At 45.7% G+C, this 23,720-nt stretch overlaps 1 protein-coding gene across 2 annotated transcripts in view; it reads left to right on the top strand.

Moving 5' to 3' along the window:
- The window catches only part of STX18 (syntaxin 18), a 113,227-nt gene that overhangs the window by 65,374 nt on the left and 24,133 nt on the right, over positions 1–23,720 (top strand). Inside the window, exons 2-5 of one of the 2 annotated variants that reach the window (XM_079153886.1) lie at positions 428–495; positions 15,791–15,906; positions 17,794–17,871; positions 18,035–18,101. In XM_079153886.1, the coding sequence (XP_079010012.1) occupies positions 428–495; positions 15,791–15,906; positions 17,794–17,871; positions 18,035–18,101 (329 nt within the window). Of the gene's footprint in view, positions 1–427; positions 496–15,790; positions 15,907–17,793; positions 17,893–18,034; positions 18,102–23,720 lie in introns of both variants that reach the window. The other variant, XM_079153885.1, reaches the window with a different exon arrangement.

Below are 23,720 nucleotides of genomic sequence, written 5' to 3'. Positions count from 1 at the left end.
GATCTTTTCTCTTACTCTGCAGCACCATGGGCCCTACTTATACACCTTTAGCTTCACCCCTAGAATCAGTCTCCTGCAACACATGGGAGAAGGAAAGCCTGCGGGTCAAATTGTAGGTAGAAGACACACAGATGGTGCTGCTTCTGGTTGCTAGACAGGCGTTATCTCAGCTAGTCTCTGTATTCCTTATAGAGATCACTGTTCTCATGTAGAACACAGCGGTGAGAGGTAGAAGGAACCTTTCACAAGAGAGGAGCCGGGCTGCCGAGTGTTAGCAGGTCAGTGGCTGCATGACTAAATCCCAAATTGCTCAGTTCACAGTTTCACATTCTCTGCAGCCTGCATTCAGTCTCTGTTAATTTGATTTTCATGGCATTAGTGTAATCTATGTATAAGAACTGCTCTCTTTCTTTCTTTTTAATTTTAGATTTCTCACATTGGCAAACTGAGAGATTTTCTTCTGGAACACAGGAAAGATTACATTAATGCTTACAGGTAAGTGCTTTCTTTTGGTGGTGGGGGGGCTAGGGCTTGAATGGCTGTGTTCCCGTCTAACCCCCGAGTTCCTTTTGAGCTTTTTGTCCTCATTTTTACTTGACGACTCAGCTGTAATGAGGAAGATCAGTATAGCAGTGGAAGAGCATCTGCAGAACAGAAGAAAACTCACAGCCAGGGTGCTGCACGTCCCCATGGTCATGATGTCACAACAGCAGTATCTTCTGGTCTGTTTGTGTCTCCGTGGGTGCCATTATCTCCTAGCAAATGACACTCTGATTTCTTACCAGAGCAGTGCATGAAACTGGGGCATGTGTATTTCTATCACCAGAACCTGTGGAGAGACAAGGTTTTTAAGGCTCCTTGGCTCTCTTTGCCTATATCTTGCTGTCCTAGCCTATGACACTGACTTTGCTGTTTGAGTGGTACCCCCGTGAGCATATTTCCATCCTGCACCTTCATTTCACTGGGTTGGGCCTCTCTTGCCATTTCCAGTCTCGTCCTCCTGACCTCCTTGTTCTTGTCCTTGTCCTTCTCCCAGGCTTCTGACACTTGCTAAAGACATCAACAAGTCTTGGCCTTCGTTTCTTAGGTCTGAGAAGTACTTTTATTTAGCCTCTAATGTAACTCATGGTCACATTCCTGCTGTGACTAGGTCCCTTTTCTATTCAGCAGCCATTGCCTTTTGAAATCGTCCCCTGGATTATGTCACCCTCTGAGTAGACCCAGCTTGAATACCCCACTGCTTCTCAATGTCAGCAGCAGCTTCCACACCATGGCCTTGCCTCTTCTCATCCCTTTCACACCCTGCCCCTCAGGCCACCACCTCCTGTTGTAGTGCCTAGCATGCCAGCCTTCCTGGAAGGCTCCCTGCCTGTTCCTGCTGTGGGCATAGGCAGCTGGTGTTCTTCCTCTTCCCACAGTGGTCTTTTTTCAAATGTTAGTGCTCCACTTTAGTGCTGTGTCTTCTGGGAGGGTGTCTCAGACCACCTTTTATCCAATACATCTCTCAGTTTTTGTTTGTTTCTGTACCCTATTTTTTTCTCAACAAATCATGATTTGTGATTATTCAACAATAATAATACAGTTTACTATCTATCTGTGTGAACAATTTTTAAGTTTCATGAGACTGGAGACCTTGTCAGCTTTCCATTCTCGTTTCCATAGTGCCTTACCCATACTTGGCACTCACTAAATGTATGTCAGTGAATTAATGAATTAATCCCTCCTGGTCCTACTAAAGTCCATGATGAGCTGGGTGCAGTGGTGCATGCCTGTAATCTCAGTGGCTTGGGAGGCTGAGGCAGGAGGATCACAAGTTCAAAACCAGCCTCTGCAACTTAGTGAGGCCCTAAGCAACTTAGCAAGACCCTGTCTGAAAATTAAAAAAGGGCTGGGGATGTGACTCGGTAGCTAAACACCCCTGGGTTCAATCCCTGGAACTAAATAAAGTCCATTATGAGCCCAGTGTTTCTCAATCACAGGTGGTTTGGAGGGACACTTGGCAATGTCTGAGGACAAAGGAGGAATTATCTGGCTCACAATGTCAGTTGTGTTGATGTTCTCCAGGTCAGCCTTGCCACCTTGGTCGATGCAAGTTAAATTACTCACGCAAGAAGAATTTGTTGAATGCATGCTCAGTACCTGGTACTATTCTAGATTCTTTGGGCACCTAAGGGAATAAAAAATACAAATATCGCTTCTCTGCAACCTGCATTCTAGGGGGCGGACAAAAACAAGCACTGGGTCCTGTGGAGCAGATAAAGTGGAGTGAGGTCCTGGGGCCTGGGGTTGCTGGGGAAGGTGGGTGGTCTTTAGCAAGGATCAGGATGGTCCCCCTGAGATGCCTCCCAGCCTGTTCCTCTGAAGTCCAGAATGTGGTGGGACTTCTTGCTCCTGACTCCCCGCTCCTTCCATTCTTTTCACCTGCTGTACATACACATTTCTCTTCTGCTTCTGAGGGAACTGTCCTACTTGGGTTCCTCATCTCATCCCTTCCGCTTCTGGAACCTTGCTGCATTCCCAATTCCCCTCTAGTTTTGACGATCAGGCTCATTTTTCATCTTCCTTCAGCTCATGCACTTGACCTCGCTTCCTCCTTAAGCCACATACACTGTCACTTCCTGTTTCATTCTAGTGCCAAACATGGGGAGAAAGTCTACCTCAAGGAATAACCATCCTGTAAAGGGCCAGACAGGAAGTGCATTAGGGTCAGGGGGCTGCATATGCTATCACATACTCATCTTGGTTTTCTTTTTTTTTGTTTTGTTTATTGTTTTTTACAGACTTAGAAACATGTAAAAAGTCCTCCTTATCTGACTGTATAGAATCAAGCCTGTGGGTTGGATCTGGCTCACTGGCTATACGTCACTGACCCCTGGTACCTGATCCTTTGCTTCCTCACCATTCACTCTGCCTCATCCTGAAGGTAGAGCTTGGAATTCATCACTTTCTGAGACTTTCTCCCGCAGCTCATCTATGCTTTCAATCACCAAAGTTGGTGACTTTTTCTCAAACTTAGTATAAGTGGAGTCACATAGTACACTCTCACTGTATTGACCTTCTTTCACACGAGGTGCTGCTGGGAATACCACTAGTTTGTTTTTTTCCATTACTGTTATTTTTTGAAATACTCTATTGTTTGAAATTACCACAGTTTGTTTATCCATTTATCTAACAGGGAAAATTGGATTGTTTCTAGTTTCAGGCTATTATGAATAAGCTGCTGTGTGTGAGCAGCTTCTGCAAGGATTTTTGTGGATATATGTACGTATTTCCCTGGAATAACTACCTAGGAATGAAACTGCTGGGTCACACACACACAGCAGGTGTGTGCTTAGCTTTGTGATAAATTACCAGTTTGCAAAGTGGTGTTGCTCCCTTATTAGCAGTGTGTAGGGCTGCAGTTGCTCTGTAGCTTTGCTGACATTTAGTTGGACGGTCTTTTCATTTTAAGCACTATTGATAAATAGCATCTTGTGTTTTAAACGTGTGACTCTAATGATAATGACGGTGCAGACCTCGACCGCCCTTTTCAGCACTCCGCTGTGCTACAGCCTTCGACCCTGCTGACCACCATCAGTTTGGTAAAATCCCTTATTCCCTTGACTGCTGTTATGCAATAACTTGTTCATCTGTATCAGCAAAGGATTGCTTCCTGGATCACACACGGAAACCAAAATCCATGGATGCCCTAGACCTTAGGTAGAACGGCATAGAGTTTGCTTATAACTTGCCCACATCCTCCTGTTTATCTTAGGTTGTCTCTGGATTACTGATGGTGCCTAATACAATGTAAATGATATGTAAATAGTTGTGTTACTGCATTGTGTAGGGAATGACTAGAAGCAAGTCAGTGCATGTTCACTATTGCACTTATGATGCACTTATTTTTATCTGAATATTTTCAATGCACAGTTGGTCGAATTCTATGTAAATGCATATACAAATATGGAGGAGGACCCATTGTATTTGGGGGTTCCTCTGACTACTCCTTTTTTAGTCTTTGTCCTTCCATCTATCTGAAAAGAACTCCAGAGCTGTTTGTGACCCTTTTGTCTTATCTGTCTCTACTTTGCATTACAAAAAAAACCCTGTCATTATCATTTATCTACCTACCTACCAACACACTCAGCCCCTCTCCTGTCCCTCCTGAATACTTACTGTGTATTAGATACTATGCTAAGCACTAACAGTATTTTATCTCATTTGGCCCACACATCAGCCCTGTGAGGGCGACATTGTCATTGGGCCTGTTTGACAGGAAGGAAACTGAAACACAGATATGAAGGAACCTGCTGAATTTCACATAGCTGGCAGTGGCTCTGCAGGGCCCAGTGGCCTGGCACCAGACCCTTCACCACTACATTCTTACCTTTCTTGTCCTCTCCCACCACTGTGCCTTTAAGCATGTCATAGCCACAGACTCCCTCAGTTCCACATTGCCACTGTCTTACCTACAAGAATGCGTGGGCAGTCCCACCTTCACCAGTCACTCTGGAGTGCTTTAGTGCAGTCTTTGTTACTGGCCTCTTCTATTTTTTCCAAACTCCTGCTCCTTGTCCCTCCCTCTCCCCGTTTGTCCCGAAGGCACGGCTGCAGCCATCATCGATGTGGTCATACAGTTCCCCTCCTCGGATCCCTTCTCTTTGCCTGCAGACACATCTATCCTTCTTAGATAAGCAGCACTTCATCACCTCGCCCATGTGTCCATCCCCTCCTCCTGTGGCTGCATTCAGAGGCACTTGGTTCTGCATGCAGGCCTTCGCTCACACCACTTGTCTGCCTGTTGCCCTTTGCTCCACTGCATGCATCTCACACATCCACCTCTCCATCCTGAAAGGCTCACTTGTAACCACCACCTTCTTCCAGAGCTTCCCAGGCCTTCCTTCCTATTTGAAAGCTGTCTCCCCTGCCTCTGAATTCTCACAGCTCTTTTTCTGTATAGCAGAAGCAGCTTAGGCTGCTTAGGCTGCTTCTCACTTGTGCCTCATATAAGAATTATTTCTCCATGTTCTCTTCTACCACGTTTCTTGGGTGAGGAATTCTTGTTCATCTGTGTGTTTGACAATGTCGAGATCTGATCAGTTCATTGATTCATCATTTGATTCATTCTGCAGATCTTTACTGTCTACCCTGTGCCACACACCATGCCAGGCATGGAGTATAAAATAGCACAGGCAAACATGGCACTCCTTTAGCTTTACAGAGTTGTGAAATGATTCATAAATACAGGCAGCATTGTAGACAGGACAGGAACTGCAAAAATAGAGGGGAGGTGACTTTGAGGAATTCATCCTTGTCAGGGAAAGGGTCCTTGAAGAAGCGCTACATGAGCTGATACAGGGAGGAGTGGGAGTTATCCTGGTAACCAGTGGAAGGAAGGGAATTCCGTTCAAGGTAGCCCACAGGCAGACCTTTGGAGACAGTGTCTGCCCTCTTATGAAACAGAGGTGTGAAAGGCAGTTCCCCACTCAGTGACTGTTTATTGAACAGGTAGAGAAATGGTGTGAGCCTCCTAAAATGCCATTTGGAAAGACGAGGTCGATTTTAAAAGAGAAAGCCTTTTGACCACAACTTCCAAAATGGCTTGTGGGGTAGAGTCCAAGTCTCCACATGGACAGCAGCTTTGCAGCGAGGGGCCCTAGCCCAGCTCTCCCCTCCTCTGCGTTCCTCCTGGCCCAGCACAGCATCTCAACATGGAACTCATTTCCAGGTGTGTCTTGTGGAGTAGGGGAAGAATTGGGTTTGATATAGGAGACGACCTCATTAGGAGCATCTTTTTTAGGATTTCATCTGTATGAAACAAAATGTATTTTATACTTCAAAAACTTTTCTCTCACAAACTTTGAAAATATAAAAAACACTTCTGCATTTTCTTAACTTCATCAATAGATGCAAAAATGGAAATGCTTCATATAAATACTCCAACAGAGAAAATACTATATCTCAGGTGATTTTATTTTTATTTTATTTGTTTTTATTTTTTATAGCACTGGAAATCAGCCAGGGCCTAGTGTATGACAGGCAAGTGATCTATCAAGGAGCTACAGCCCCAGTCCCCCAGGGGAATTGTAGCTAAGTCCTGATACTTTTGTCTACTTAATTAATTGCTTTTCACATAGGAAATTTTCATTTATATTATTTTGAAACACACTAAAATAATTATTCTGATGCATAGAACCAAGAGAACCTTACGTTTAACCTCTCAGTTAAAAGATTTGTTAAACGCTAGATGGCAGTGTAAATTTTATTTCTAAAGATGTGTATATATGTTAAATAGTAATTTGATAGATGGCAGTGTAAATTTTATTTCTAAAGGTGTGTATATATGTTAAATAGTAATTTGATGGGCCATTAAAATGGAAGCTACAACAACTTTGGGAAACTTTACAGAACTGTTATAAACCTGTCAATTTCTAGTTCCTTTCTTCAGTATCTGACAACTTAGGTTAAAGGTGCAGCTGTAGAGACCTTTTATGCAAGTCCATTGTTAACTTCCCTTTGCCTTGAAGAGCTGTCAGGCAGGGTGGATGCTGTGAATGTCGGCTTGGCTCGGGGCACCGTTGGAAGCCTGGGAATCTGAGAGGACCATTTGGTCTTCCAACGGCAGTATCTCCCTCTAAGCAGAGGTTGGCGGGCCACATATGGGGCCCAGCCCTGCCTGTGTCTGTCCAGCCTGTCGGCTGAGCGTAGATTCACATTGTTAAATGCTTGGAGAAAAATAATAATAAGACTTGACCACACAGAAATTGTATGAAATTCAAATTTGAGTATCCAGGCAGGGTTTTATTGGAACATAACCACCCCATTCGTTTGCGTCTTGTCTGTGACTACTTGGACCACCACTACAGAGCTGAGTATCTGTGCAGACCCAAGCCCCACAAAGTCTGATATATTTATATCTGGCCTTTTCAGAAAGTGGACCAAAAAGGGGAGTGATACTCACTAGGAGTAGTCAAGAGGTTCAGAGGAGACGATGTGATTGAAATTCAGGAGAGGAAAAGTGACTGTGCTAGGGTGTGATTCTGCAGCTGTGCTGCTTGTTTGCTTTTTGGTGCCAGGGATTGAACCTAGAAGTGCTTAACCACTGAACCACACCCCTAGCCCTTTTTTATTTTTATTTTTTAAATTTTGAGACAGGGTCTCACTAAGTTGCTGAGGCTGGCTTTGAACTTGTGATCCTCCTAGCACTGGAATTGCAGGCATGCACCTCTGCACCCTCATAACTGCACTATTGCGTTTTGATTGTAACAGTGGTGTGGAGGCAGGCACCCTCAAACCTGGGCTCTGCCCTCCACACTATATTTCCGTGTTCTGTTGTCTCAGTCCAGCTGGTCGAGGGCCCAAACCTTCTCTTTCCCAGATGCAATAGGAACGAGCAGCCATGGGTCTGGGATCAGGAGGAACCAATCCCAGCTTCTCCACTCCTCACTGTAAGGCTCAAGCGCGTCACTTACCCATCCTTGAGCTTCACGTAGAACTCTAATTCTTAAAGCGTTCTTTGTCTTGACCAGCCCATGGCCTTGTTACAGAAACTCGGTCTTCTGTGCATTTTTTTGGTGCCACGTTTCATTAACAACCCATGCTCTGAGTTCCACTTCTACTCTGGCTTTGGTCCCTCTGAAAGAGCATGGGCTTCGTGGCAGCCACACCTTAAGTTCCAGCCTCACCTCTGTCATGTGTTAGTCACATGAATGAATACAGTTCAACACCTTTGCGCTTGTTTTCTTTCTGATAAAACTTGGATGTGAGGATTAGGTGAGATGTGTGTGAGAGCTCCTGGCTCATGGTGCTCCCTTGACGAATGGTAATTAAGCTGGAACCCCATGAACTTGAGGAGGCGGGTTATTGAACCATTTCCTATGGGATGGGGTAATGGAGAGAAAGAGGAGGGAGGAGGGAAAGACTGAGGATGCAAGTCACACCAGTGACATCAGCTTTGTCAGAGACGATGAAGAACAACATCTTTACCAACTTCAACATTGGTTGGTAGACATCTGAGGTCTGCAGGTGGGTGGCCTTGTGATCCTCAGGTGATCCTCAGTTGGTCATCAGGTGGGTGGACTTGCTCAACTGTTGGTGCCACTGAACAGTCACAGTTCCTGGAACCAAGACAGCAGGCTGTCTTTTTGTAGCCTTTGAGAGGACAGAGCGGAATCTCTGCTGCCTACAGGTGGCAGCAGAGAGAAAGGAATGGTGGCTAGGTGTGTGTCCAGTTCCTCTGGCCTGAGCACCAGAGAAGTCTCTGCTTCTCCACCTGGGGAGAAGTGAGGAGGGGAGAGGTGTCACTCTGGGGAAGCTGATCCAGACAGAAACACCAGAAACATTCCCACTGCTGACCCTTTCCCTCCGGGGGAGGGAGGCCACCCCATGACCTCCCATCAGACTCTCTGCAGGTGGCAGACTGTTTGTAGCCTTTCTTTTTCAGTGCCTCTTCCTCCCAGTGCAATGTGCTGGCCTTGACCTGCTCCTAGGTATGTTTTATTTGGAGTCTAATCCTGGAATGGAAAGAATATGTGTAGAAATATTGCCTTTAGACCTAGGAGGCTTTGTTAGTTTGACATAATTAGGAAGCTATAATTTTTTCCAGAATGTAGAGCTCAGACTTTATTGACCCATTTAATTTTTTTAATAATGACATTTTACTAGGCAGAACAGCATGCAACCTACGTAGCCTCTGGCTGGATCTCTGAATGATCTTAATTAAAAATAGTTTCTCCGCTTCTGGTAGATGTACCTTTTCCACAATATCCTGGCAACAAAACATACCAATTAGGAGAAAAACTTCCTTGGTTTCTGTTGTTGCTATTGAAAGAAGAATAATACTATCTATTTCCAATTTAAAAGATATGTGTGTGTGTATGTGTATGTGTGTGGGTGTGTGTATATCCTAAAGGAACATCACCTTTTAATTGAGTAATAAGCTTTATCAAATTAACCTTTGGACCTTTTCAATTTCACTGAACTGAGTTTCCATTAAATCAAAATAATAGAGTAAGAGGATGTTAATGTAGTGTCCTTGGAATTAATCATATATAGGTCTGCTCTATCCACAGGGTGTGTACACTTGGAAGTGAGTGCCCTTCTGATTTATGAGCCCCTGATCCCTTTAGCCTCTATTTCCGACAAGCTGGTTTCTAGGAGGGACAGTGTGAGGCTTATGGTGCCTCTGCTACCACTCTGATTCCCCTGAGAAGAAAGGGCAGATGTGGCTTAACCCTGTTCAGACAGACAGGTGAGTAGATCAGGGCGCTAAGGAGCATTGGCATGGGGAAATGCTTTTCTCTCACTCTTCAAGTTCACCGAGAAGAGGAACATTAATTCCCCAAGAGACTGTGGACTTCCCCTCTCCTCCTAGTTCTCCCCCCAGAAATGTGAAAGTGGAGTAGGAATGGGAAAGGGTCCGTGCCAAGGGAGGAGAGGATGCCGATGGGGTCTGGGAGAAGAGCCCTGTGCTTTGGTCGTCCTTTTCTCCTGTAGAGGGACCTGTCCTCAGGCTGAGCGTGTTCTCTGCTGTGTCTTAAGTGTTCTAGAGGAGGCTCTGGATGGGCAGAGTCAATAGGCATTGGGGTTGGAGGTGAGGAATCAGCTCAGAAGAGTCTTAACTAGAGTACGGTTGTAGCCACACATTAGCCACATTCTCTAGTTTGGCCTTATCTATTGATTTAGTTCATTCAGAAAATATTTGATTATTGATTTATCAGCCTGCATTGTTTTGGTGATACAGATACAGCAGTGAACAGGCAGACAATAGTCCCTGCCTTTGTGGAGGTGGAGCTTAAATTTTTTTGTGGTGTTAGGGGACCTAGACTAATATTGGATGTTGGGATAAGTATCAGTGTGGGGAGGAGAGAGGGGAGGGCATAGAAAAGATCAGAAGACATACAGTTTTGTAAAGGTGAGTTAGGGCCTCATTAAAATGGTAACATTGACTCAATGCCTAAAAGAAGTGAGGAATCAATCTCTGGGGTGTCTGGGGAAAGAGCATCCCAGAAAGAGGAAACAGCCAGCAAGACTGAGGTCCTGAGATGGACCGTGCCTGCAAGGTTGAGGGACTAGAGGGGACCCGTGTGACTGGAGCCAGAGTGTGGGAGCAGATGTGAAGAAGAGGCCAGAGACACAGCAGGGCACAGGTCTTATAGTTCATTTTAAGGATCTTGTAAGGACCTTGCATTTTACTCTTGGGTAAGAGGCTGCTGTGAGGTCTGTGCAAAGGATTAATAGGATTCAACTAACTCTCTTAACAGAATCAGCATGGTCAGTATATTAGAGCAGATTGAAGAGAAGTGGGGCAGACGTCACAGACCCCACAGGAGGCCACCATTACAGTCCAAGTGGGAGGCGTTGGTGGCATGCATTACAGAGGCAGCAGTGGATGTGACCGTGGATAAGAACGGGCAGGTTCTGGGAATATTTTGAAGGTAGAGCCAATAAGATATGCTGATGGGTTAGATGTGAACTGGGGAAAAAAAAGAAGAGCTGCAGATGACACCAAGGTTTGAGTCCTGAGCAACTGGAAAGGTGGGAATTGCCTCCAGCACCGAGGGGGAGGGTGCTAGAGGAGTGTGTAAGGAGAGGCTCAAATTTGGACATACTCGCAGTACAGATGGAACATCTGAATGGAGATGTTGGGCAAGCAGTTGGATACATGTCTCTCAAGGTCAAGGAAAGGTCTAGATTGAAAATAGACACTTGGGACTTGTCAGTGTGAAGCCATGAGACAAGTGAATGCACCAAGGTGGCAAGTGCAGGTAGATAGTGAAGAGGTGCAGGACCCGGGCCATGAACCACCCATCATAAAGTGGTCAGGACTTCAGGTGTTAAGAGGGCTGAAAACAAGCAACTGGAGAGAGAGGAGGGTGGGACCCTGTGCTGTCATGAGGGCAGAAGAAGAAAACCAGCCGAAGAGGAGGAGGGAACCGATGGGAAAATAAGAAAGTAAGGTGTGTACTGAGCACTGGGCAGTAGCTGGTGATCACTGCTGACACCAGAGTAAGGAGGCTAAGAGCTTGATTGCGTCAGGTCCGAGAGAGAGTGGCCAGGAAAGCGGGGAGCCAGAATGGAAGCATTGCTAAGAAAAATTTTACTGAAAGAGGGAGAAAACTGGGCAGTAGCTAGTAGGGGAGATAGAATGGAATTGGAGGTTTGGTTTGGTTTTAAAGTTGGAAAAAATAACACCATGTTTGTAAGTAGGGAGGAAATATCCAGCAGGCAGGAATATTTTGATATTAGTAAATAATAAATACATACAGTGATCACTCTGTGCCAGACAGTCTAAGCACTGGATGCACACAGCAATTCATCTAAGCTTAGTGGTGAAGGAGAAAGGAGAAGTGCCAGTGTCGGTCTAGCTCAGGTGGAGGGAGTGGTTGTCCCCAGGAGATGCTTCCATAGAAGCAGGAGAGGGGGTGTCTGTGGGCCCAGAGGAGGGGGCGAGGTGGAGCTTATGGGACTTCTCAGAAAACTGGAAGCCGCTTAGTCACTGACACAAGATGGGGAAGGAGATGTGGGCAAGTTGAGGGGACTGGAGGTGTGATATGAGATGGTCATCCAGGAGAGGGGCAAGCAAAGGGACATCAGCATCATTGCAGGTGCCATTGGGGAGCAACTTAGGGTCATGACCGTGGTAAAGGCAGCATCTCCATCTGTCTGATTCCCACTTGACCTACACTCACCTTGCTGGAGAGCTTTTCAGCACTGCTGCTTATCTGCTACTGGCCACATCAGCTCTGACTCCAACTGTTTGTTCTCTCGTGGCCTCTACTCCTAACCTTCTTCCATGGGCCAGGTTTGCCTGGTAGCCCTGAGAAGATTAAAACAAAAAGAATCAGATAAATTAAATAAGACCCAAGCAGATAAGTATTTCTGAGCACTCAATAATGAAGACAGTCTGCTCTGCAGTCTTTGCCAACACCAGTCTTTCCTCACTTGAGCTTATGAGGCCCTAGGTAGCATTTCCATGATTCTGAACTCTCTTCAGCCCAGGCTCAGGTTTGTGGCCCTTGTACTGTATATCACAGTAACTTTTTTCTTTCCCCTTAATACATTGTAATACTCTGGCCTGGGATTCCTGCATTTACCTTTACAAGCTCAGCTTTTCCATTGGCCACAGAATAAAACTCCTTTGACTCCCTGAAGGCCACCAAGGGCTCATCCCTTCCACCTGTCCTGTGTCCACCTGTTTGAATCACACACTGTTCTTCAAACTCAGGACTCTGCTTTTTTCTCCCACGGCCACATCTGCCTTTCAAGAAGAGTTCATAGGTGGTCTCGTTCCCAGTTAACCAGGAGGGTACGTACACACTTTTCTAAACCCTCCTGCCTTTTATGGCATGAGAGATGCCCTAGGGAGGGTTGTGACATCTGAGATCCAGAGTAGGCTGCCCTGGGTCATACCCCAGCTCTGCTGATGACTGCTGGATAGCCTTGCAAGTTGTGTAACCTCTCTGTCCCTTAGTTGCTGCATGTGTAAAATGGGAATTTACAGTAGTACCTACCTCGTAGAACTTGGGGAAGCAGGAGGCAAATGTACGTGAAGCCCTTAGAAGAGTAGCTAGTGTCGATGGTGAGTAGTGTCCACAGCATCAGCCTTTGTTATGCTGTGTGAAGATGTATATCAACCTTAGGTGTTACCTGTTGTAGTACAGTATATTGAAAGCAGGGTCTACATTTTGTTCCTGTGTCCCAGACAGTAACTGTCATTTCATAAAGCACATTGGATGGATAGATTTCATTTCATAACATACATAGTACATGCCCAATATGCATTTTGAAATTAATCTGTTAATTTAATATCTATAGCAAAAACAAGGTTGTAGTGCATGACTTCCACCCATACCTTTCAGTAACCTTCACAACAGTGTGTAAAACATTCTCTTCTCTATCCTCAGGAACTGTCAAGTTGTACATTAAATTAATAGACAGAAGAACTTCATAGTATTTTGTTATTTTAAACTTGTCCTTTCTTAACATACTAATCAATGAAATAGAAAAATAAATGTTCCTTTAAATTTCAGAACCAGGGAATAAACTTTTACCACCCAGTTTTTTCCCTCCTCTCTCCCTGAAGTAAATTGCCTAATCCAAACTGATACCTAACATAGTTCCCTTTAATTGAGTCTAATAGTTAGAGAAATTGAGATCTGTAATAAAATTATCTCTCTGTACATAATAAAGGAAATAAAATTAAACTTTGATAAATTTATCTGGGCACATCCTATGAGGATATATTTTTGGAAATATTTGACAGATACTTAACCTTTTTAAAAAAGTAATAATTTTGTTAGAACTTAATTTGAAACTACATCATCAGGAAGATTCATTACTTTGATGACTGTTTTCAAATGCCCACCATAGGCCTAGTGCTATTCTTTAAATATCATGGGAACATTGAGTTAGAATCCCTCTTCCCACCAGCCTGTCTCCTGTGTATGAGTCCCTGTGTGTGGCCCTGCACCTTAACGTCTTTACTTCCAAACCTGTGTCCTCTTCTGTTTCCCATGGCTTTGTATGTCCTCGTGCAAACCCAGAGCTCGCTCTAGGCTGCCCCCATCTGCCTCTGTACCAGGCAGTCAGGCCTCAGATTTGTCCTCACTCCCCACGGACACTGTCTGGGCCCAGGCTTTCTTCAGCTCTTTCTGAATTCTAGAAGTGGTCTCTTAGACCATAATTGAGGGCATCAAGTTTCATCTTTCTCCAGGCCACTCACCACAGAGGAACCATGCAAAGTAAAATCCCCTGTTCAGAATCCTCCAGAGGCTGTTCCCAATGACTACACCAGTGATCTCAGCTTTGGTATTGTAGGGACGCCTATTCAGTTGACAGTGGAGTATTTGTATTTTGTATGATCACTGTTTTTGGAAAATCTCTTGATAACTGGAGTAACAACTATTACAGAGTAATAATTTTAAATACATATATACTTATTCATCATAACACCATCCACATTCATTAGAAAAACAGGGTCAACATAATGCTGGACACATTTGATGCAGAGATAGTGACCACATGCATGTGATGTACTGCCTCTTTGAAGTGATCCTGTGTGCCACAGAGGTCCATCGCCATTGCTTGATTTCAGTGGAACCAGCCTGTTTGCTCCTTCCCTTCACTCAGATGTGCTCTGCTGTGGAGCCAAGGTGACATGGTCATTCTGACTACCACCTGAAGGTTGGGAATTCTGTAGCTGGTCCTTGCTGCTGTGTTCTGTGGGTGCCTTCCTTTCCCCATATGAACTGGCCACTCCCACTTTGGATTCCACGTTCACTTCCACACTAGGGCCACTCACCACAGTTCCTTGCGCTCCCTGTTTCTGTGTCAGTCACTCCTATAGTTCAGTACTCTCTGTGGGGTTGGTCCTGAGACTTGCTCAGCTTAGAGCCCCTGGCCCCTGACCCAGTGCCTGACATGTGTGGGTTCAGTATATAAGTGAATGAATGAATAAATTGTGAGAATTAAATATGTACATAAAATACCTTTAAGACACTGAGAATAGCATGTGGCATATAGTAAGGACTTGGCTCACATTAATGCACCCGCTGTGTGCCAGGCACCTTTTTAGGTGTTAGGGAAACAAAAGCAGACCAGACACACACAGTCCTTGTTTTATGAAGCTTGCATTCTGCTGAGTAGAGAGACATGAATGCTTACTATTTCAGGAAATAATAAACAACAAAGAAAAATAAACTAGGATAAGGAACAGGTGGTAGTAAAGTACCAGTAGGGTTTCAGAGTTCCAACTTCCATATCACAAAGCAGAGAAAGTGGAGGGCAGCTTTGGCACTGAGAGACAGTAATCTAGCCAGCACAGGTGGGAAAGTGTTGTTGGACGAGTGCTGTGGGGAACCTGGGGAGCGGTCAGGGACACTGGCCTGGGGGCAGCCATCCAAGCAGAGGCCCAGTTCACGATGAAGCAGGAGCCTGCTTGCCCTGCTGCATGCAGCTCAGTAAGTGGCCAGTGTGAAGTGGCTGAGGGGGTGAGCGGCAGAAAGTGAGGTATAGGTAGGCATGGGATGACCAGGACTGTTGTCTTGTCCTCAGAGAGAATTGGTGGCTGGCACCTACACATATGTATGTAAGGTCCCTTTAACTTACCGTTTTATGATTCTGGATTTCAGCTGTGGAGTCCAGAGTGTTCGACTGGGCTGAGCAGCATCACCGTTACTAAGGATGCTGCCACTCCTGCCCAGCTCTTGTAACCATGAGCAGTGTGATGAAACTACCATGTTTTGAAGGTGCTGCATAAGTGAAAGTGGTGATTCTAGGATGGTGTGATTTAATATCAAGGGAAATGAAATTTGTTTCTAAAAGCGCTTTTATTGTGAGTTGTGAAGACTGCTTGTCAACATTGAAGATTTGCAGCCCAAACCAGCTTCTCACATGTATTTCAAGAACCCCTCACCCATTTCCTGCCCTATTCTCCAGGCAGCACCCAGGGTGAACTGCCATCTACACTCTGCCATCTTGGAGCCACCCCATTGTTCTCAAAGTCAAGCTCTCCGTTCTTTCCAAGCCCTGTGGCGCCCACCTAAACCGCCCCATGTTCTGTCTCTCCCTCCCTCAACTGGCCTGCTTCAGTGGGGGCTGTTCAGTGGGAGCTTTTTCTACCTCACAGCCTTCATGTTCCACCCTCTAGGTCCTTCCGCCCCTCCTCTCCGCTCAGCCCGTTCCTCCTCCTCCTCCAGGTCTCAGCCTCGGTGTCACTGGATCACAGAAGCTCTTCCTTCCCCGACCACACTGCCCAGGGTTGTCATTTGCTGCTGCCCTCTTATTTTCTTCCTCTCTCCTTATTTAGTCATATCATGTCTGAATATGGGAGGATGACAGACGCGGAACGAGACCAGATAGACCAGGACGCCCAGATATTCATGAGGACCTGTTCAGAAGCGATTCAGCAACTCAGGACAGAAGGTAAAGTGCTCTGAAAGCCACACAGCAGCCATGCCTGAGTCAGCTAGTGACAGGATCCGTGAGGAGCAACCACTCACAGTCCCTCCTAGGTGCTCACTGAGACTCAGGGTTTAAAACTTCAAATTTTTTCTTTTTTAAAATTTTTTGTTGTTGTTGTATATGAACACAATACCTCTGTTTATTTTTGTGTGGTTCTGAGGATTGAACCCAGTGCCTCACATGCTAGGGAAGCACTCTACACTGAGCCACAGCCCTAGCCCCAGAATTTTTCTCGGTTTGTTTTAACCTAACCCGTTTAAAATCATAAAAAGGCCACCAATCAGGTTAAAACAGATGTTTGGATGGGCCTCTCCAAACAGAACCAGAAATTTACTAAAGGGCCAGGGTCAGAAAAGGCAGATTGTATGTGTACAAGCGTGCGTGTGTGTGTGTGTGACTTACGTGAGTGCTGTGGTGTGTGGCAGTTACCGGGGCAGGTTGGATGGCATGTGTATAATAAAGTAGGAGTAGTTCAAGCTCCGCCTGCCCTATCAACAGTAAACTGGTGTTACACTGCTTTGCAGTCAAGAGGAAGCTCTTAGCCATGGCTGCTGAGGAATGCATCCCAGCTCAGTCACCTTTGATCTGTGTGGCCTCAAACAAGTCACTGAATCTTTGTGGGCCTCAGTTTCTTCCCCTGTAAAATGTAGATCATTAGAGGAAGTATCTCTGTTGCTGTGAGAACTGAGCTAGATTCCTGTAGCATACTTAGAGCCCAGTGTGGCACCAGAGGGCCATTGTCACCTCATCCTTGCTGAGTCTCATTCTGGTCGAGGCACACTGAGATGACTTCTCAAGATTTGTCTTCCCACTGCTTTTTAAATTTTTTAGACAGATAGAGTACATGAAGTGGTATAGAGTTCCAAGTGTCCAGATGCCATGCGTTCATGACACAGACTTCTGTTGGGGAAGCTTCCATAGAGGTGATGGGCCATCAGGGGAGTCTGATGAAAGCAGTAGACATTTCAAGAAAATGTACATACACACAAATTTTACACAGTTCCACAGAATCCCTGAATCCCTCATGTGGGTCTCGGGTCTACAGCCCTATGGTATGTTTATAAACTTTGCCTCTGCCCTTAAGGACATGCATTTATTGAGATATCTAGGAAATGTATATGAACATAATAAAAGCAGCAATCAAGTACAAAACCATGGGACCTGAGGCTCCTCATGACCTCTGAACCCGAGTTTCTTCGTGTGAAAGTGGATATAATCAGAATCGCAGTCTGGCCCTGCACAGTGTGGCAGTGTAGACTGCTCGCTCAGTGTGCACACAGCAGGCACTCCTCCTCTCCAGGAGTGGCAGTTGTCTTAACCAAACTCAGGGACACAAACTTCAGTCTGCTAAGTCTTTCTGCCAGACTTCTGTGTGGCAGTCCACACAGGAAAGGCATCTTTGTGACTTGTTTCTGGAGAGAACAGTTCACCTCAGCGTTAAGGGGCCCTTGGAGTGAGAGCCAGGGAAGAGCTGGGGCTTCCAAACTGAAGAACAGCGTGGGCCCGACAGGGGTGTTAAGACGTGGGCTTGGTTTAGGCACGAGTTCAAGGTCGGTGAGGGCACTGATGGGGCAGTACACACGGGGTCAGCACTTGAGAAGGGACTGCCTTGGGGACTGTCCGTCCTAAGTGCTGTCATAAGCCCTGAATTATTTGACTACAGTTCTCCTATGGCTCTAAGTTTTCATCTGGCAGAGCCTAATAAATCTTACTCTTAAAAACAGTCTCACACAGGCTTGCTCTGTGGTGCTGTTTTTAAAAATACCTTTAATAAAGAAGAGGAATCTGATGCATTGTTTTTAGGATCATTGCATACAGAAGCCTGAATGTTATTCTTTTCTGTTACAGCCCTCAAGGAGATACATTCCCAGCAAGTGAAGGAGCACAGGACTGCTGTTCTGGATTTCATTCAAGATTACTTAAAAAGTATTTCATCTTCCCTTAAAGGTCAAATGTGGCCATTCACAATAGAGGAATTCAGTATTCAGCTTGGCTAGCTCAAGACGGTAGTGTCTCATTATATTTAATGATCCCTTTGCCTGAGAAGCCATTTTAAGTGGTCTCTGTTCTGGTATTTTCCTTTCAACAGGAGTGTGTAAACTTTACTCAGAACAAAGAGCCATCCGAGTTAAACGAGTGGTGGATAAGAAGAGATTGTAAGTATGGCCTCTGCTGGTGTTTCCCAGTTAACACTACTGATAATTGTGGTAACTCTGGTTCACAGAGCACTTCCTCTGTGCTGTGTGCTGAGCTTGGATTACTTCACAAAATACATAGCTAGTGCTTCCTTTGGGCTGACTGTGTGCCAGGCACTATACTAGGCACTCTGTTGGCTCACAGGTACTATTGCTGTCCGCAGCTGAGGGTGAGCAGGTTGGTGACTCACCACAGTCTGGAGGTAGCTGAGCAGGGATTGATGTGAAATTTGTGCTCTTGCCAGTTTTCTTCTTAATTGTTCTGTGAGGCCAGCCACTTGTAGCCATTTGACCCTAGTCTGTCTCCGCACCCTCCTTATTATCTCTGTACGGGTTTTCCCAAGGGAGGAGCTTGGCACAGTGACCAGTACTCGCCTGTGAGGCCAGTCTGGCCACGTACTTATGAGATGCCATGTGCCCTGAGCACACACCTGCTTTTAAGCCCAGCACCCGTTTCATGTAGGCACTGTTCTGAGCCCCCTTCTGCAGGTGCAGACACTGAAGCCATGGCAAGTTAAGTGACTTGTCTGAGGGAGGCCACACAGCCAGGAAGCGGCAGAGCCAGGCACCAGTGTTTCTGTGTGCATCTGTCCACCTTCCCTTGTGGGCTGCACACGGCCTCCTGGAGTGCAGCACCTGCATGGGGATATCCATTGCAGCAGCTGCGCCCACTGTAGAGATTGAGAAACATCCGTGGGCTGGGTGTGGTGGCACGCCTATAATTTCAGTGGCTAGGGAGACTGAGGCAAAAGGATTGCAAGTTCAAGGCCAGCCTCAGCAATGTCGCAGGACCCTGTCTCAAAATAAAAAGAACTGGGAGTGTAGCTCAGTGGTTGAATGCCCCGGAACAATCTCCAGTACAAAAAAAAAGAAAGAAAGAAAAAGAGAAAACATCGATGAGTACTGTGTCCGTGCTCCAAATCTTGAGCTTTCTCAACTAACTTTGGAAATATCTAGGACATTTTGAGAAGACAGTATGACATAAGGTTTTGGGACAGATTTTCTCATATTGTGTCAGGGGCCCCTGATACTGCTCTCTGGTCCAGTGAGTCACTGGGAGGACCCACAGGACTTATCTTGCAGCTCTGCTCATGACTGGTTTCTCACACTGAATAGATATAGAGAGGAACATCAGAGGGAGAGGCCTGTGGGACAAAATCCTTATGAGATCAGGGGTGAGCTTCCAGGATACTTCCTAATGGAGTCACAGCACATGATGCGTGACAGTGGGTGAAGTGTCCTCTACCAAGGAAGCTCATGCGCAAACTCACTGCCCAGGGATTTTATTGGCACTTGGTCACATGGCACCTTCTCCCTGGCAATAATATCAGAACTCCAGATGCCCAGCAGGAAAGCAGGGGTTGGCGGCACAGCCCCTTCCGCGCACATTATTTGCACCCAGCTCAGTCACGAGGAGCTGCTCTTCTCATCTAGGATGGTATAACTCTCTGAAAACCCAGTCTTTTGATGCCACCAAGGGCTAGCCTTGCAAGCAGGTCCTTCCAAGGATGGCAGTCTGAGGCCCCCCATGTGAATTCCTCTATGCACTCTTGTCAAACAGAATTGCAAATGTCAATGGATAGATGCATTGGGGGATGACAGGAAGTAGATCAGGCAAGTTATCTGTCAGCAGTTGGTTCCTGTTATGTAATGTACCAAGAGGGCAGTTTGAGAGAAGCAATAAATAAGTGAGTCTCTGCCCTCAGGGAGCTTAGAGGCAGGCTGGGCTGCTATAAAAGCTTGAAAAAGAATATCTTTGCCACTCATACTTCAGATAGAGCACTAATTTCCAGAATCTATAAAGAACTCAAAAAACTCTACACCAAGAATACAAATAACCCAGTCAACAAATGGGCTAAGGATATGAACAGACACTTCACAGAAGAAGATCTACAAGCAATCAACAAACATATGAAAAAATGTTCACCATCTTTAGTAATAAGAGAAATGCAAATCAAAACTACACTAAGATTCCATCTCACCCCAATTAGAATGGCGATTATCAAGAACACAAGCAACAATAGCTGTTGGCGAGAATGTGGGGAAAAAGGTACATTCATACATTGCTGGTGGGTCTGCAAATTAGTGCAGCCACTCTGGAAAGCAGTATCGAGATTCCTCAGAAAGCTTGGAATGGATCTACCATTTGACCCAGCTATCCCACTCCTTGGCCTATACCCAAAGGACTTAAAATCAGCACACTACAGAGATACGGCCACATCAATGTTCATAGCTGCTCAATTCACAATAGCCAGACTGTGGAACCATCCTAGATGCCCTTCAATTGATGAATGGATAAAGAAACTGTGGTATATATATACAATGGAATATTACTCGGCCATAAAGAATGATAAAATTATGGCATTTGGAGGCAAATGGATGAAATTGGAGAATATCATGTTAAGTGAGATAAGCCAATCTCAAAAATCCAAAAGGTGAATGATCTCACTGATAAGTGGATGATGACACATAATGGGGGGTGGGAGGGAGGCAAGAATGGAGGAAGGAGGGACTGTATAGAAGGAAAAGAGAGGTGGGGGGGGAGGAAAAAATAGCGGAATGAATCAAACATCATTACTCTATGTAAATGTATGAATATGCAAATGGTATGCTGATACTCCATGTACAAACAGAAACAACATGTATCCCATTTGTTTACAATAGTGGGAAAAAAAGCTTGAAAAATTAGTTGATTTCATCAGGATGTGTCAGAATCAGTGAGGCCAGCAGGGAGTCCAGAGAGGGAAGTGGCTCAGTGGAGTGGTAAGCACAGAGCCCAGGACCCCAGGTGCCACCAGGCAGCCTGCGCTGGAGTCCTTCCTGCACTTTCCAGCTGTGTGACTTGGAGCAGATTGCTTGATTTTTCTGTACCTTAGTTACCTTGCCTGTACCATGAGAAAACTAATAGTACCTATCTTCTTGTAGGGTTATTGTGGGAAGAAAAGGAGTTGATACAGGAAAAATACTTGGAGTGAGTTAATAAACGTTAGTTTGCACTGTCCTGTACCACTTGCCAGGCAGTATGTTAATTTATTTCATGTAATCCTTGCAACCACCTTATTAGTAAATATTAGTATCTCATTTTATAGATGAGGAAACAGGGGCTCAGCAAATTTGGGTTAGCTGCCCACTGAACTGCAGTTTGAACCTGAGTAATTGGACAGATTTTCAAGCAGTGGATTCATGTTGGCTGTGACTAGCCCAGGTAGGGAATTCCAGGAAGCAGGCAGTCCAGGTTTGGTGGGGGGCGGGTGAGCAGAGTATCCCAGGCAGAGACCAGTTTGCCCAAGCAAGTCATGGGGAGCAGGTCAGACTCTGATGGTGTGAGATTGACCCTCAAGGGGGGAAGGTGACCACTTGTCTCACGCTACCAGGGAGGAGCGGCAGATGTCATTGCACGGTGCCAGGTGGAGACCCAATAGGTGCAGGAGAATAAGTAAGAGGCTTTTGCTGCTCCCCCACCCGCTCTGGGCAGAGGTTGCAACTAAAAATACAAATTAAAATTAGGTGGGAAGTACTGTCATGGAGACAGTGACGTGCAACACCGTTTCCTGCCAGGTTGCTGCCCTATGCCCGTTACTCTGTGCCCAAGACCTGGAGGGAACAAGCTGTGTGCCCCTTCACAGTGCAGTCCAGCCCTCTCCCCTGGCTCCTCACTTTGAGGCAGATGGGCTCTGCCTGAAGCACTCATGTGGGTCCCTCACTCCCTTGCTTGCTGTGTCTCACAGCCCAGGCACAGCAGGCATTGGGATCCCCAACAACTGCACCCGAGCTATGTTTCTTAGTCAGTCCCCAGTGCCACATGCTCTGCCAGGCCCTGCCACAACTCTTTTTCTAAAGAGGCCTTGCTGTTTGAGGCTCTTGGGCCTTAATGCTTGCTGGTTTCTCTGCCCAGAGTGCCTTTCATGCATGCTTACGTGCACTGTTTCCCACACCCCCACCCCAATTCATCTGGCAAACAAACTCCTATTCATCCTTCTTGCCCCAGAAAAGAATGTGTGCTCTGTCAGATCTCTCGCAACTCCTCAGACAGAGCTGTGGCTCTTCTTGTGGGTGCCGTGTGTGCTAGTCATGGTCAGTTGCAGCACATTGTCTCTGAACAGCTGCCACTAGCTTGTATGTCCTTGTGCCACACGTTTTACAGCACAATGCCTGTTCTCTTGGGAAGCCAGCAGTGGAATTGGTGCATTGTCAAGTCACATTGGTGGGTTCTTTGTTTTCATTTTCTTTTGATTGTCACTGGTTGTTTTAAAAAGTTGTTCTTATGAAATTGATTTGAGAAATCTGACTGCTTATGTTTTATGGCATTATTGTTACTCTTATGTTTGTTGTAGTTTCAGCGAAAGAAAAACATTTTTGTTGGTTAAGGAACCATGTGGTTATTTAATCTTTTTTACTCTATAGGAAGAGAGATTTTTGCATGCTGAAATCATCTTCGTAGGATGGTGATATCGTGTTAATCTACCATACCAGAAGGCTCTCTTGCCAGACTGGTTGAAAGTACTTTGTTCATTAAGCTACAACTAATGTCAGTTGACCTTTCTGCATTTTTCCAACCATGACTGTTTTTAAATGTGAGTGCCGTCGTCCATAGATGTAGATACTTCCTCCTTCCTCTAGGCATTTCACTTCTGAAGGGATGGTGGCACCTGTCACACTGCTCGCTATTTTGGGGGTCTTGTGTGCTCTTTTGGCCCATCCTCCGAACACTGACCTTGCACTAGTACACCAGTGTCCTTAGACATGGGAACTTCGGGCCGCTTTCCCCGTGTCAAGGGATTGCTGAGAAGGGGAGGTGGCGGTTTCTCCCACCATCAAGCAGCTTGTGCAGCAGCGGCTGCTGAGGCCATCGTGTGGCTCCGAGCTGGTGTGGAGCACGTGGACTATGACTGGAAGGCAGGTGCTCTGGGGAGACCCTGGTGACCTCTGTAGGGGTTACTTGTTAGGTCTCACCTAAAACTTATGTAGGTTCAGTTATTGCCATGGCCAGACAGGTTGAGAAACAGTGTCCAGAGTTCTCGTGCTGCCTCTTACACTGTGCCTTGATTACATCTTCCTAGGGAGCAGGAGGCCTGTCCCACCCTGCCTGCCATGGGGCATGGCTGTGCGGACAGTTGGCCAGTGCACCTCAGGAAACACTGCCTTGATCCATGTCCAGGCAGATCTTGAGTTATTTATTAATTGCTTCCTGATGTCAGTACAAAAGATCAACATTCTGCTGCATTTCTTCTCCATTTATAGTACATATCATAATACTTACCTGGTAATTGAAGAATGCACCTTATATTGTTGTAACTTAGCCCTCTCACCCCTTCCAGATTCTAAGATTGGTAAGGAGAGGATTGCCTCTTTTACCTCTTTATATCCATTACCTCTAACTCAGGACCCTGCACTTAGTAAGAGCTCAGTAAGTTTTGCCAATAATTGGGGGTGATGGTAGTGGCAGTGATCAAGATGAAGAAGGAACAAAAAGAAGTGATGCCCTGTGACAGCAGACCCAAGACAGGAACTTTATCCTAGTCCATCTGTAACAGGGCCTTAATCATTACCTAGGGGAAAGATCAACCAACTATGGCCTGT

The sequence above is a fragment of the Sciurus vulgaris genome (assembly GCF_902686455.1).
Source record: "Sciurus vulgaris genome assembly, chromosome: 9".
Lineage (NCBI taxonomy): Eukaryota > Metazoa > Chordata > Mammalia > Rodentia > Sciuridae > Sciurus > Sciurus vulgaris.
Note: the sequence above shows the minus strand (reverse complement) of the source record. Positions and strands in the feature narration are given on the sequence as shown.